Source organism: Dendrobates tinctorius, unplaced genomic scaffold (genome assembly GCF_039654945.1).
Source record: "Dendrobates tinctorius isolate UK_male_01 unplaced genomic scaffold, ASM3965494v1 ptg000065l, whole genome shotgun sequence".
Taxonomy (NCBI): Eukaryota; Metazoa; Chordata; class Amphibia; order Anura; family Dendrobatidae; genus Dendrobates; species Dendrobates tinctorius.
In genome coordinates this window covers 33037456-33051688 of record NW_027361733.1, presented here as the reverse complement: position 1 = coordinate 33051688, position 14233 = coordinate 33037456, and the positions used below count along the sequence as shown (strand labels likewise).

The 14233-nt window shown below is 41.9% G+C and overlaps 1 protein-coding gene across 3 annotated transcripts in view; it reads right to left on the bottom strand.

Annotated features, from left to right (window-relative positions):
• Window positions 1–1028: 1028 nt before the first annotated feature.
• DIDO1 (death inducer-obliterator 1) overlaps window positions 1029–14233 on the bottom strand; it is a 74569-nt gene continuing 61364 nt past the window's right edge. For 2 of the 3 annotated variants that reach the window (XM_073580920.1, XM_073580922.1), the window contains 10 exons: window positions 12993–13518; window positions 10864–11023; window positions 10598–10714; window positions 10285–10383; window positions 9868–10000; window positions 9226–9706; window positions 7150–7303; window positions 6961–7050; window positions 6640–6835; window positions 1029–5390 (listed from right to left, as the gene is read on the bottom strand). In XM_073580920.1, coding sequence (XP_073437021.1) covers window positions 2059–5390; window positions 6640–6835; window positions 6961–7050; window positions 7150–7303; window positions 9226–9706; window positions 9868–10000; window positions 10285–10383; window positions 10598–10714; window positions 10864–11023; window positions 12993–13518 — 5288 coding nt within the window. In that variant the 3' untranslated portion in view covers window positions 1029–2058. The remainder of the gene's footprint in view (window positions 5391–6639; window positions 6836–6960; window positions 7051–7149; window positions 7304–9225; window positions 9707–9867; window positions 10001–10284; window positions 10384–10597; window positions 10715–10863; window positions 11024–12992; window positions 13519–14233) is intronic. The other variant, XM_073580921.1, reaches the window with a different exon arrangement.

The following is a 14233-nucleotide window of genomic DNA, read 5'->3' as shown; positions in this document are numbered from 1 at the left end:
ACGGCTGCACCCAGTAAACTAAGCTATACATTGCTGATATCAGGGTCTCTTTTCTTACATTATGCTGCAAAATTCTAGAGTGGTCATGCCTTGGCCTTCACCAGAAGCAGCAGTGTCCCTTATGAACTCACATCCATCTACACTCTACAGTAACTCTTCTCCCAGGTTTGGACAACTCCTTTTCAAGTCCAAATAGCGGAGCCCTTAGTTGACCCCCAGCAGCCATATAAGCTGGAACAATAATCCTCCAGTCCAAGTATTTCATGGATATTCTACAATCAGCTTTATTCCAGCTATCAGTGGTGGTCATTTGTCTCCGTCCCCACGCAAACCTCAAAATTATAACTGCACAGATCTAAAAGGGCTTTTTATAGAAGTGCTCATAGTGAAGTTCCCCTTTAAGGCCACGTTTAGTATTTTATGGCAGTATTTATAAACAAAAACCAGGAGTGAGTGAAAAATCCAAAAGTGATGTGTTTCTATTATACTTATATGCTATGTGCACACACTGCGGAATCACCTGCGGGTAAAGTGACCTGCAGTTTGGTCTGCGGTTTTGCCCTGCGGTTTCACACCTCTACTATGTTAAAGGTGTGAAACCGCAGCGGAATCCGCAGAAACAATTGACATGCTGCGGTTTATAAACCGCAGCAAAACCGCGCGGAAAAAAACGCAGCGTTAGCACTGCGGTTTTTTGAAAACCCATAGGGTCACATGGTACTGTACCATGTCTGCGGAACTGCTGCGGTTCCGCAGGGCTAAAACCGCAGCGGAACCACAGCAAAAACCGCAGCGTGTGCACATAGCCTTACTCTGACGGTTCCACTCCTGATTTTTGCTTACAAATACTGAGGTATATTACTGACAAAATACTGGATGTGTGAACATGGCTTATGTTTCATAAAAATTACAACACTATAACATTAGTTCATTTTTGGTGAATCTTCACACATGATTTTGCAGTAAGTTCTGAAATCTTTCCCTTGAAGAACATACAAATCAAAGTCCGAAAATAAATGAACAATTAGTGAAAACTAACCATAGATGTTATTTATTCTACTTACAAAATTAACATTTACATTTGAAATGTTCAGTGATACTCTTCCATATAAAACTCTAATATACACAAACACGAGCACTTGTTTTGTTTCCTCCAATTCCTGAATGGAGATCATGAACTTAAAAATTTCTATGCAATAAGATTTGTTATTGTGGTACCACCAAATGTATGTAATTTTTGAGAAAGGTGTGTACTTATTGGGCATCTGGGAGTGAAAACTTAAAAGATGTCAAAACAGCACCACACCTGTCAACAGATTGTGCGTGGTACTACACCTCATCCCTTTTTATTTCAAGACAGTCAAGCTGCAATACCAAAAACTACCCAGACAGCAGTGTTGCGTTTTTGTTTAATAAAGCAGCCATGTTTTCTATTCTGGACAATCCCTTTAAATGTGCATACGTCTTCGCCCACATTCCTATTATTGTATTGCATATGCTGTGCTAATGGGGAAAAAGGGCCACAGGATGTATATCAACTCCTTGGAGGAACTCAATGTATTAACCTTCAGTCAATATTTCATCCCGACTAGCAGCATCAGATAAACTCCATGGTGTATACATGAAGAAAACCTCCTAATGTTTCCTTACAAAACTATTTGGAGGAATTTATAGGTATCTACAGGTGCAGCCCTATACTTAGTACAGGGCTCTATTGGTTTAAGCCACAAAATTACAATGTTTTATTAAACCGCTGGAGAACAGAAGTATAAACTCTCCTGTTATATATAATTAACACCGTCTTATCCAGAACTAGGGTAGAAAAAAAATGAACATATAAAAAGTTATACATATTGGAGGTGGGAACAATAAGACGAGGGTCGGCATCATATTTTCCCAGTAGCTGTAGACCAGTGTGTGTGACAGAAAATCCTGACCCTCAATTGGGGGGGGAGGGGCGAAGTAATATACATATATTATATATATAAAAAAAAGACACTATATATGTACACATATATACATTATTACAATTCTGCATCGTGCTGTTTAAAAAGTTCATCACGTATGATTTGAAGGTGCAGGCTCATTTGTTGAGCTCTTGGAAGAGTCTTTTATTCTATCGCTTTTACAGTCTTTGTTGTTCTCACTGCTTTTGCTGCTGACTGTGCGATCTCGTCCTCGATCTCTATCCCGTTCTCTTGTTCTCTCTCGATCTCTTTCTCGTTCACGGTCTCGATCCCTCTCCCGGTCTCTATCACGATCTCTACTTCGAGACCTATCCCGGTCCCTACTCCTTGATCGATCCCTACGTCTATATGAATCTTTATCACGATCTCTATGCCTGTCTCTGTCTCTGTCTCGCTCTCTGTCACGATCTCTCTCACGCTCTCGTTCCCGCTCTCTGTCGCTTTCTCTGTCCCTATCTCGTTCTCTGTCCCTATCTCGTTCTCTGTCCCTATCGCGCTCCCTGTCCCTATCGCGCTCCCTGTCTCTTTCTCTTCCTCTGTCCCGATCTCGGATTCTGTCTCTATCCCTGGTTCTATCCCATTCTCGCTTTTCTAATTCCTTATCTCCATCTCTGTTTTTTTCCAAGTCTCGATTTAACTCTCTTGTTCTTGATCTATCATAATCTCGGTTTCTTTCAAAATTTCTCTCTCTGTTCCAGTTTCTACCACGGTCTCTATCCCACTGTACATCAGTTTCCCTTTCCCTTCGTCTTTCATCAAACCCTTGACTTGGTGCATGTTCAGATGGTTCTGGTTCATTAGGTCCCTCAAAGCTTTGAGGTCTTCCCTCAAAACCTTGACTGTGTTGGTCTTTATTTTGTCTGAAGCTGTTAGATCCCCAGTGATCTGAATCTTGCCTATGTTCTGTAAAATCCTTATGGGAATCTGATTCAGGCTTGTCCCAGTTTTCAGTTCTGTGCAGAGGCAGAATTGTTGGAAGCTCAAGCAAAGGACGAGGTCTTGTTTGTTGATGTTCCAAAAATCTAGATGGAGCTGGACCTCGCTGTCCACTGTAAGCATTTGGAGCAGAAACTCGCTGATTCGGAAGTAAGGGTGGTGATTTAGTATTGGGGTCGTCTAACAAACGAGGTGAAGTAACTCTTGGGCCAGAATAGTTACCTGAACCCCGTAAGTCATCAAATTCATTTAAATATTGTCCTCTCGGAGGGAAATGAGATGGTGCAGGTGCTTTAAACGATCCCTGAACTTGTGTACTTCTAGCTGTTCTAAGTGGACCATCAAAACTGAATGGTTGTGTTAGTCCTCCAATTAATGGCCCGTCAAATCTTGCACCAACATCATATCTAGGTGGTCCATCAAATCTTGGATGTGCATTATCTGGCGCACCAAAACGAGAATCTTCAAATTCTAAATGTGGACTGTTTTGTCTGTCAAATCTAGGTGGTGACAGTCCTTTTTTGGTGGAAAAAGGATTAGGAGATGCTCCGTCTCTAAAGGGATTAAGTGGTTGGTGATGAAAGTGCTCAGACATAACAGACCCAAGTCCTTTTTTCTCAAGGTTTTGTTCAGACTGAAGGCCACCATATCCTTTTAAATCAGTTGGAAATTTGTCTTCAGAAAACCTGGAGGATGTCCGTAATCCTGCATTAGCCATTAACAGCGGTCTCTGTTCGCCAAACAGTGGTGATCGGTCATGTTGTGGTGGACCCAGTACTGAATTATTAACAAGATGTCTACTTTCAGACTCCTCCATAAAGGAGGCTGACTGGCTCTTTTGTTGTGCAAAAATCAATTCCCTTGGAGGTTCAAGATGATTAGGCAGATTTCCTTGAAGAAGAACATGGTTATCAAAATTCTGAGATTCAGTGACCCATGCTGGCTCTTGTACTGAAGGAAAAAACATTGTGTTAGAAGTAAATGGGGGAGTCTGTAATAATGGTGGAACACCTTCAGGTGTTGGCAATAGTACTTTGCGTGGGGGTTTAGGCATATCTTTTGAAGTTTCAGATGTAAAAGTTGCATCTTGTGTATTATTCCAAGGTGCAAAATCCTCTTGCTTAAGATTTTTTTCACCCTCAAGAATGACTTCACCAGATTGCTCAGAGACGTCCAGACAAACTAAACCATTTGGCCCTTCTTCTGCACTGGAAAATGGCTTTTCTACAGGGATAGACATACTGGCTCCAGGTGAAAGTGGTTCAGCTTGTTTCTCACTTGAAAACAGTTTGCTTGGAACATCATCAATGTCTACATACATTCCTTTTGTTGCCACTTGTCGAGGATCCCTGGCTTGTCTAGGATCTCTGCTAGTACTCATAAACTGTTCTGAATTTGCACTCTTGGTAGCATTAGTTGTACTCGATTCTCGCTGGAAGAATTCATTCTTAATTATAGAAGATTTTGGAGGAGGTGACATTAATGCATCAGAGACAGAGAAATGAGCCATAGACACACCTACAGCTGCTCTTTGCTGCCTCAGAGCTTCTTCCTGTTCCTCCAGTTGTCTTTTTTGCTCCTCTATCTGCTTGTTTAATTCCTCTAACATTTTTTGTTGTTCCAAGAGAGTGGATGAATCAGAAGCATTGCTCAGAAATTCTGCTCCTACTTCCACAGGTGGCTTGATTTTACTTGCAGCAGTCATTCTATTAGGCAAATCATCGACGGGAACTTTAGCTTCTTCCAAGATTGTTTCATCCTCTGGATCATAGGCTTCTTCATCATATAAATTTTCACAAGGCTGTTCTGGTTCATAGGGAGTTTCATTATCATCATCATCAACTTCTGAACTATCAAATGCTTTTTCTGGATTATACTCTTCTTCTGGATCATAGGGCCTATCGTTATCTTCCTCTTCTAAAGCTTTTTCTTTTGTCAACTGACCAAACTGCTGCACAATGGGGTCTACAAACCCTTTGTCTGCTACAGTCTCTACAGAAGTGCTGGTTTTAACAGCAGTTACTGCAGTAGTGCTCGAGGTTTCAGCTTTATCGGATCCTTTTCTAAAGAGAGTCTTCAAAATGTGCTCTAGTGGTGTTGAAGTCTTTGACGTTGATGCAGATTGTTCAGCTGTTGGTGGTGGAGAGTTACGGGCAGTGTTGGCTGCAGAGATAGCATCGGCTCTAGAAGGTGGCATAGTAACAGCAGGAGGAGCTACTTTGTCAACACATTCTTTAATAGGAGGTGGGGATCCTGGTGGTGTGGTGCTTTGAATAATATCACTAGCGTATGACTGAAATTTCTGGGGTTTCTTTTCTACTTGAAATGGAACTGGTATTTTTGTAAAATTTACAATATCCATCTCTTCCTGGCTTGGAGCTTTGATTCGCTTTTCTTCTACTTTATCTGGTTCACTTGGAACTGGGCGCTTGTTTCTCTGACAAATGACCAATCCCAGGATCAAGTTTGGACGTGTTGATTCAAGGCCTATAATCACAAGATAAGAGAACATAAAAAAGGTGCATTTTGATATGGTCCCTATTGCATTATGCTAATAATTTTGGCCTGTACACATTTTATTTTAGGCTATGAAGCATGTACAGAATTGCCAGAGCGGCTCTACGGGTAACCTGCACGTGGAAATAGGAAGTATAGGGCAATTACAATTCTGTGTGGTCATTGGCGGATCAGCTGTACAAGAGTATATGTAATTAATTTACTGTTCATCAGGTCTTCTCCAGGCACTCAGCTTTAGTTGTAACAGGACCCAGGAAAAAGGAGACAGATTCTGAAATGTGGAATTCCCTCCTGTTTTTAGTATTTGGATTTTGACTACAGAAGTTAGTGAAATGAGTTTTGAGATTGCAGATTTGTTGAAGAATCTTCTGCAATAGAAAGTATGTTCTGTTTATAACTAGCAAATGGATTTTAAAAAATAGTCCCATTCAGGTGAACGGAACAGTTGCTGAAATTTTTGCAACTAATCTGCCAAGTGTGAATATTTCCTTACTAAAGAACTGTGTAGCACTCAATAGTTAAAAGTCTCAGCAGCATGCAAAGTGAATGTAATGATCAAGGCATATAGGGCTATGTGTGGTCTAATTATGGCGCTCACACTGACTGATCTAACCAAGGCAACATTGTGGGGCCTGGAATGAGTTTGCAGCACTTCTAGTCACCAATGTTCAAGGCATGAGGAATATCTCAAATATGTAGCTTTTGTGATTTGCTTATAATTCTCATTTATCTCAGTGTAACAGTGGTGTGGCAATTGTGTGGTGAGATAGTTTCTTAATATTTCTTATTTTTCTGATGGGTTTTCAGTGGTTCTGTAGTCTACGATTGTAGTTTTTCCATTTGAGGTTCTACAGGTTGATTTTGGACAGATGAATCGAGTATGAGTTCTTCCAAAGCTGCACCAGTGAAGGAGGCTCGAACGTCGAATGTTGCAGAGACCAGGATCAAAGTCTTAGCTGTTCTTATATGCGACACTAGTCAACATTTATAGGCCTGTCTCCGCAAGTGGATGTAATGTGAATTTCTGAAGTTAACCAGACAATGACCACGTTTTGTAAAAATAATTTATTTCAATTTCTTTTGAAAAAAAGGAAACATGGGACATGAAACTGTGAAATTCCTGGTCATATTAGCAGCACAGGTTCAATACCTACCTAAATCTTTGTCTAAAAGATGAGAATAAATGTTTTTTTTTTCCTTTCAAGCACACGCTTCTTACCTGGTCCCTCAAAGGGCAAGAGTTTTGATGGAATTGGGTCCTTTGCACTTAATGGGATGAGATAAAGGTCCTTGATGTGTCTGTTGTTGTTCGCAACTACTCCAAAACGACCACGGCTGCTAAAGTATGAGTAAAGGGAGATGTACGCCACTTCTTCCTCTTCTGTGGCAGGATGAAAACGGATCAAAGACAGTTCCTAGAAACCAAGAACACAATACTGATGCTAAATAAATGCCTAGGGATTTTTCAATCAGACATCAGCGAGTCAGCATAGATGTCAAGACCATTAGATTTTCCAGAATAGATGGTCACCATGCCTACCTTTGACAAAGAGGACTTCAGTTTGCCTACATAATCCCATACAGTTTTTGGAGAGATTCTACCACCTATATGGATGGTATCTGGCAAGTCCTACAGTAGACACAGACATGAGATGATTAGATACCAAATATTTGAACCCTATGGTTTTCTAAAATAGCAATTTATACAGACAAAAGACTGAATACAAACCTCGTTCAAATACTCAATAGAGCCAGAGACGGGGAATGCCTTGGTAACAAACTTGGCCACAGACTGCATGTTTATGAATCCTTTCCACAATGGACTCATGCGAGAGAGGAAAAGGGACGTATCTCCGTCTTGATTTGACCGGACATCTGACAAGCTGTAAAGATGTAACCATGAAAAGGTCAGCAAGCTGCAGCCATACACATACAAATGATATCCTACCCAGTGATTAAAGGCTAATGAGATTGGCCCACCAACAGGTTCATGGCAATTAAGAGCTCCTTGAATCTGTTCATGTCATGTAAAGTAATCATCAAATCAGTAAGGGCCCCGTCACACATAGCGACTCACCAGCGATCCCGACAACGATATCAACTTGTCAGGATCGCAGGTGAGTCGCTACATGATCGCTGGTGAGCTGTCTAACAGGCAGCTTCCCCAGCGATCAGCACCAGCGACACCGAGCGTGCGGCGTCGCTGTGTACGTTAGTTACCATCGTGCTGATGCAGGGAGCTGGTAACTAAGGTACACATCGGGTTTCTAAGCAGCGCGCGTCACTTAGAAACCTGATGTGTACCTTGGTTACCAGCTCCCTGCATCAGCACGCTGCTTAGAAACCCTGCGTTTACCTTAGTTACCAGGGCACTGATCGCTGGTCTCCCACCTGTCACACGCAGCGATGCGTGCTGGCCAGCGGGAGACCAGCGATCAAAAAAATGTCCAGGGCTTTCCAACAGCGATCAGCGATACCGGCAGGGGTGCCGGTTGCTGATAGGTGTCACACACAGCGATCTCGCTGGTGAGATCGCTGTTGCGTCACAAAACTTGTGACTCCGCAGCGATCTCGCTATGTGTGAAGGGGGCTTAAGTCTTATGTCTCCTAATCTTCTATAAATGCAAAGTGTATATTACTACTCCCATCAGATCAAGTTTAGGCAAAATCTAAGCATAACAGGCTTCTTTCCTGGACTGTAGAAAAGCATTACACCTATCTATAGACTGATGAGATAGAGTGTGAGAAGATTCAGATTCTCTTCATATTGTGGGCAATACCACACAACCATAGGCGTAGGCTATAACCCCCCACACACACACACGGCAATATACAGAGACTATGTTCACGCCTTGCGTCATTTTCTCGTAGGGTGGATAGTACATAGTGCAGTAGTCTTCTTACGGGAATGATGTCCAGGAAAGATGTGGAATTTGATATCGTCTGACAATGTGTTCTCTTTAGGAAAGGTTTCTCTGCTTGCCTTTGATGGGTTCATGTCTAAATTTGGTAGGAAATGTAAGGATCTTGCAGCACGTCGCTTGTTTCAGTGTTTTTTACCCATTGAAAGCAATGAGCAGTGCAAAGAACGCAGGTATCAGGTTTTGCTGCATTTTTTGTGCCAAAACCTGATGAAGTTGAATCAGATTTTTTTTTTGTGCACTAAACTTTATCAGCATGCTCAAGAGACAAATGTACCCTGACAGAACTGCAGTAACAAAAAAAATACAGCAAAGACTAAGCAAAATCTGCTTTTTGTATGCAGCTTAAGCTTGGCATAAAAAAACAAACAAAACAAGAACACTGCAAAAATGCAACGTGTGAACATAGCCTTAGGCTGTCTGCAATCGCTGTGGATCTGCTGGCCAGAATCTGGGTCCTGAAGTAGTTCCATAGGAGGAGCTGCCAAATATAGGACTGACTGAAAAGCTGAAGAAATCAGTGATCTCTTAGGCTGCATTCAACATGGTGGTTTTGAGGTGGGAAATATTTGACACACATAGAAAAATAAAAATTTAGGAGAGCAGGAAAAGATCCCCCCCAAAAACAAAAAAGGGAACAATCACTGATGTTGTGAAATGGGAGACTTCTGGGCACAGCAGATTTGGTTCTGGATGTGTCACTTACATATAAGAGTGTATATATTAATGTCACACTATGTACACCTAATGTAAAATGCTAGCTCTTAACAACTGCTCTATGTACTATATGTAATACTTCATTGTTGTCAAGCCTAACTAGGGGTACGCTAAAAAGGGTCAGCAACATGTATTGTATGTGGCATAGTAAGTTCTGGACTACGCACTTGACATTTGGTGATGATGATAAATATTGGATGGCGGATGTTGTTGGCTTCATCAGAATTGACTTGGGTGCGGTGACGACGGTAGGAGGTGGTGGAAGTGCTGGCGGCTCCTCATCTCGAATGGGTTTAGAGCTCTCCTTTGGGCCAGTAGACACGGCAGAAGATGGCAGTGGCCGACTGATTGCTCTTCTGGGATCTCTACCTGATACAGTGACTGTGGTGACAGGGTTGGAGAGAGGTTGTGGAGAAGGCAAGATTGGCTCAGGGTGTGTAGGGGAAGGAATGGGGACAGGCAATTTCTCTGCACCCGTCTCCGGGGCAGTCTTTTCAGTAGTATCCATGGACTTTTCAGGTTCTTCCTCAGGGGGTGGAGGTGGCTCATCTACAATCTCTGGTGCAGGTTTCGTTTCAATCTTCTTTGACACAGATGAATTAGTTTTTGGGCGCTTATGGGGAGGCTCGTCATCAGCAGGCATCTGACCTGCAGAAAGAGAGAAGGGGTAAAGTGTACTCCAAGCCAAAAAAAAAAAAAAAAGCTACTGAAGCATATAATCTTATAAGACTAGCTTTGCATAATCTTTAAAAGGCAAATTTTTATTCCTCTTCTAGTGGGCTGGAAAATAAAAGTACATGGCTCCTCACCTGTACATATTTTACAGTTGAGATCAAAAAGATGAGCACGGTGTTGGCTTGTTGTGTCATTTAACATGCTGGTAAACATATCTGGCAGTGCCAAGCTACTCTTTTCTGGAGGCCGAGCAGATTCTTGCTGTTCCTAAAGCAGAAAATACATGTCACAAGAGATCAATCAATTCTCAAAACAAACAGTATCCAAATAAAAAGGATGAAATAGAACAATATAATTAAAAAAAACAGGACAACCCCTCAAAAAGCAGAGCGGCTCTGGCTATTGGCTGACTATTATAGCTCATGTGCATATAAACCCAGAGAGGTATCATAGATAGAAGCTTATAACAACCATGTGCACAATTAACACATGTGATAAGTGATTGTTTTAATAGGATGACCTCATCTATTCCATTTTTATCCATTACCCACCGCTTCAGTATCGGACATTGGAGGAGATTCCTCCATATCGACTGTGTTCCTGGGGGAGGATTTATTTCCCACTCGAGACTTGATCTTCAGGACTGAACTCTAAATGGAACAAAAAAAAGGCAATTAGACAACATTTCATAAGCTTTCCTCCATATCGGAGGCTAACAAGTTGTCGGCACATCCGTCACAGCGAAGATGCATTTCAAGTAAGCGTATGTGCAGAACCACCTCTCAGGAGAGGATCCTCAATACTCAAAATCAGGTGGGCTCTACGTATTGATGATAAACTAAATAGTAATATGAAAAAACGCACCACCTTAGGTCCAGCTTCTTTCCAAGAAGAAAGCTTCTTTGATATGAGGTCTTCAGGCTTTAGCCGCACCAATTTAGGCAATGAAATTTGTTCACGCAGGACTCTGTGAAACAGTCCCTAAAAATAGAGGATGATCTCAATATATTACATTTGAGATGTAAAGTTATCACAAAACACCACAGGAGTCGTACATATTTCCATGTTTTTTTTGGAGCATCCTCACTAAAGCACAAAAGGATAGTATTAAAAGGCGTATGAGGTTGTACCTGATTTTTTGGATCCTTCAGGTTAAACATGAGGTGTCGGTACTTGCTCTTGTAGCGGTTATCTGTATCCTTAAAGAGGTTGAACATTTCTTTTTCAATGTTAACAGCAATCCTGGTAACTTCGCTCTCTGTCATCACCAAGTCATCGCTGTCATTCATCCTGTGTTGAGGAGGAAAAAAAAAAAAACATTTATATTTCTTGTATGGTTAGGATGTTAATGGGGTTTTCTGGTGAGGTAATACCTTATTGATCGGTGGGGGTCTGACCTGCAGTAATTGGACAGGACAGTGCACATGCTCGACTGCTGCACAAATTAATTCTTTTTGGGGCTAGAGTGCTGCCTTTTACTGCTTCATACTGCCCCACAAAGAATGGAGCAGCTTTCAGGCATATTGTAAAGTATAAAAAAGTCTCCTGTTGAAGATAAAATTTCCCCATTTCTGCGCATAGGCAATAAGCTTTTTTACTGGACTACCCCTTTAAGCATTGTGAGACAGGGCTGGTAACACGTCGGCTATGGTAAGGCCAGATTGTGAAACAGATGTGTGAATCTGTACCAGCTGTAGGTATCTTGGCTTTAACTAAAACAGCTTTAGGGTGTGTGCACACGCTGTGGATTGTCCTGCGGATTTTTCCGCTCGGATTTGTCTGCAGTTTTTCTGTGGTTTAGCCTGCGGGTTTCCCCTGCGGTTTGACACCTGCCATGGAGCAGGTGCCAAACCGCAGCGGAATCCGCACAAAGAATTGACATGCTGCGGTTTTGAAACCGCAGCAAATTCGCGCGGAAAATTCCGCACCGTGTGCACTGCGGATTTCTATTTCCATTTATTATAATGGTACTGTACACCGCAGCAGAAACTGCTGCGGATCCGCATCAGAAACTGCTGCGGATCCGCATCAGAATCCGCAGTGTGTGCACACACCCTTATAGGCATGCAAGAAGCGGTCCACTTCAGGTCAGGAGGCCCGCATCCGGTTTATATGGAGACCGAGAATCCCGAATGTCAATCCGCCCTAGGGATAGCTTATCATTAGCGGCAAATATTACATTTACCTAATATTCTCTAATTATTGTAATACATTTATTTACAGCAGGGAGTAATAACGACTGTGGAACAGGTCACCTATATCACATCACTGGGCGCTAGACACTCCACCATTAGCTATTTCCAGTATCCGGATGTAAATCGTGTAGAGCCGGACCACCACAGTCCTATACACAGTGTGTGGGTCGTCCTCAGGTGCTGCAGTGCTTTGCTACTATTCAAGTGAATGACAGCGGAGCTGCAGTACAGAGAATAGTCACTACTCAATGTGCAAGACTGTGGTATTCTGGCTCCATATACCGTTTATATCCAGACTCCTCCTACTGATCAGTAGTGGTGCAGAGTGTCAGACCCCTATGAAATGATAATGTCGATTCAGTATCATAAGCCTGGAAACCCCATTAATGAAGCCAATGAGGCTGCAGAAAACATTAGAAAAAAAAACAAAACAGGTCTACAGATAAGATTAGTGTGAAATGGTCATATCCATGAATGAAAATGTGTTCCATACAGCTATGTAGAGTTGTCTCTGCCGGTCATGCCTGGATTCCAGCAAGCCTTAATCAGCTGAATAAGAATGTTGCAAGAATTTGCAATTCATAAACAAACTATGGCAAGAGCTACTCCGCAATCTAAAGGATATATATTTCGTGATTGTCAATAGGGGATGTGTGGTGACTGCTAGTGATGAATAGCGATCTGAATACATATCACTAGTCTCACAACACATTAACAGTAGCCTAATGTACAAGTGTAGGTTAACCTATAACTACTGACACCAGATGGGACCAATGGTATTTGTCAAGCCAGAAACAAAAATTTCTACCAAATTCAAGTCCAGAACTTGCACGGATCTATGACCTAAACTAACCTTTCATAGTAAATTATCTGCACACAAAGGGGTTCTCTCCACATATCTGTCATTTCTAACAGAATCTAGTTAACCCCATCCTTAGTGCACAAATTTATTTTGGTCAAAGGTGTTCTGTATGATAGCTCTTATACTGCCTCTACAGCTGGATGTCAGACATGTTTAGACCCATTTCTAAGACTAGTAAAGATACCAAAGCTTCTTCCCACACCTTTTCCAGAGAATCTCCTTCAGCGACCGCCGAATGTTCTGCCGTATCTGAACATTAGGACCCTGTTGTGAGGAGCTGGATGTTGGCTTGGTGGACACATTTGATGCTGGTGCAGCGTTTGGGTTGGAAATTGAGGTGGAAGCTGCATAGGAGGGAAAAGTAGATGGCTTTTTGGGCAAGGGGTTGGACACTGGCTTCACTGGAGCTCCTGAAGACGATGATGGTTGAATTTTCTTGGGGATTGGGGGTAATTTACTAATGGCAGAAGAACTAGGACTAGGACTGGGACTAAGACCTGGCGCAGGCTTGGGTTTGATAGATTTTAAGTTCTTGCTGCTGCTTGTCGTAACTGGTGTTGGTAATGGTTTGATAGGAACCAAGGGTGTCAAGATTTTCTTTATCATTGGAATTCTTGGTAGAGCAGCGATTGACTTCATCCCCGGGGATGTTGGGGAAGGAGGCGGCTTTTTAATAGGAGGGATTGGAGTCTCCGATTTCTTTTCTGGTTCTTCAGCTTTCTCTGCAGCTGAAAATGAAAAAAAAATTTAAGTTAATGTTAATAATAGAATCAGGACTAAGAAGTGAAGACCAATTGGGTTGATGTGGCATAAGGATTGCTATTAAGAAGAGTAAATGTGGCGTTTCCTGTAAATTATACGTAATGGCACAAAAAAAGAAGGGCCTGCAGACATAATATACATGGTGCATCATATAATCTGCAGTTCAGTTTACATACACTGTACAACTAAATCATGGGTGAAAGAACTGCAAGCACACACGACATTTCATAAGCACACTGATAACCGCACTAAAATATAAGTTACACAGCAGTATTTCTTTTTTCACATTGTACTCGCCCATCCATATTCTCACAGTTTCATTTATTTCATAAAACCTAAGTTCCATCTATATATATTCCCATTTCATTGTAGATATTTTGGTCACATGATCACCAGTCTGACAACCAGTCCAGTACCTGCACCAGTGTGTGGACAAGAAGTCAGTTTGACTTCCTGTTAACCACAGGATGACACCATCTTATCAAATCCCTTGTGGCAGTTCGCTAACTCCTCCCCAGTCAGCTCCCCTTACCATCCCTGTTCCCCTGTATGTCTCCACTACAACTAAAAAGGTATGGGTAAAATGTTCTGAAACTAAAAGAAAAACCTTGCTGTCCATAGCAACCAATCATAGAGCAGGTCTCATTTTATCTTGAGCTGATAAAATGAAAGCTGTGCTGT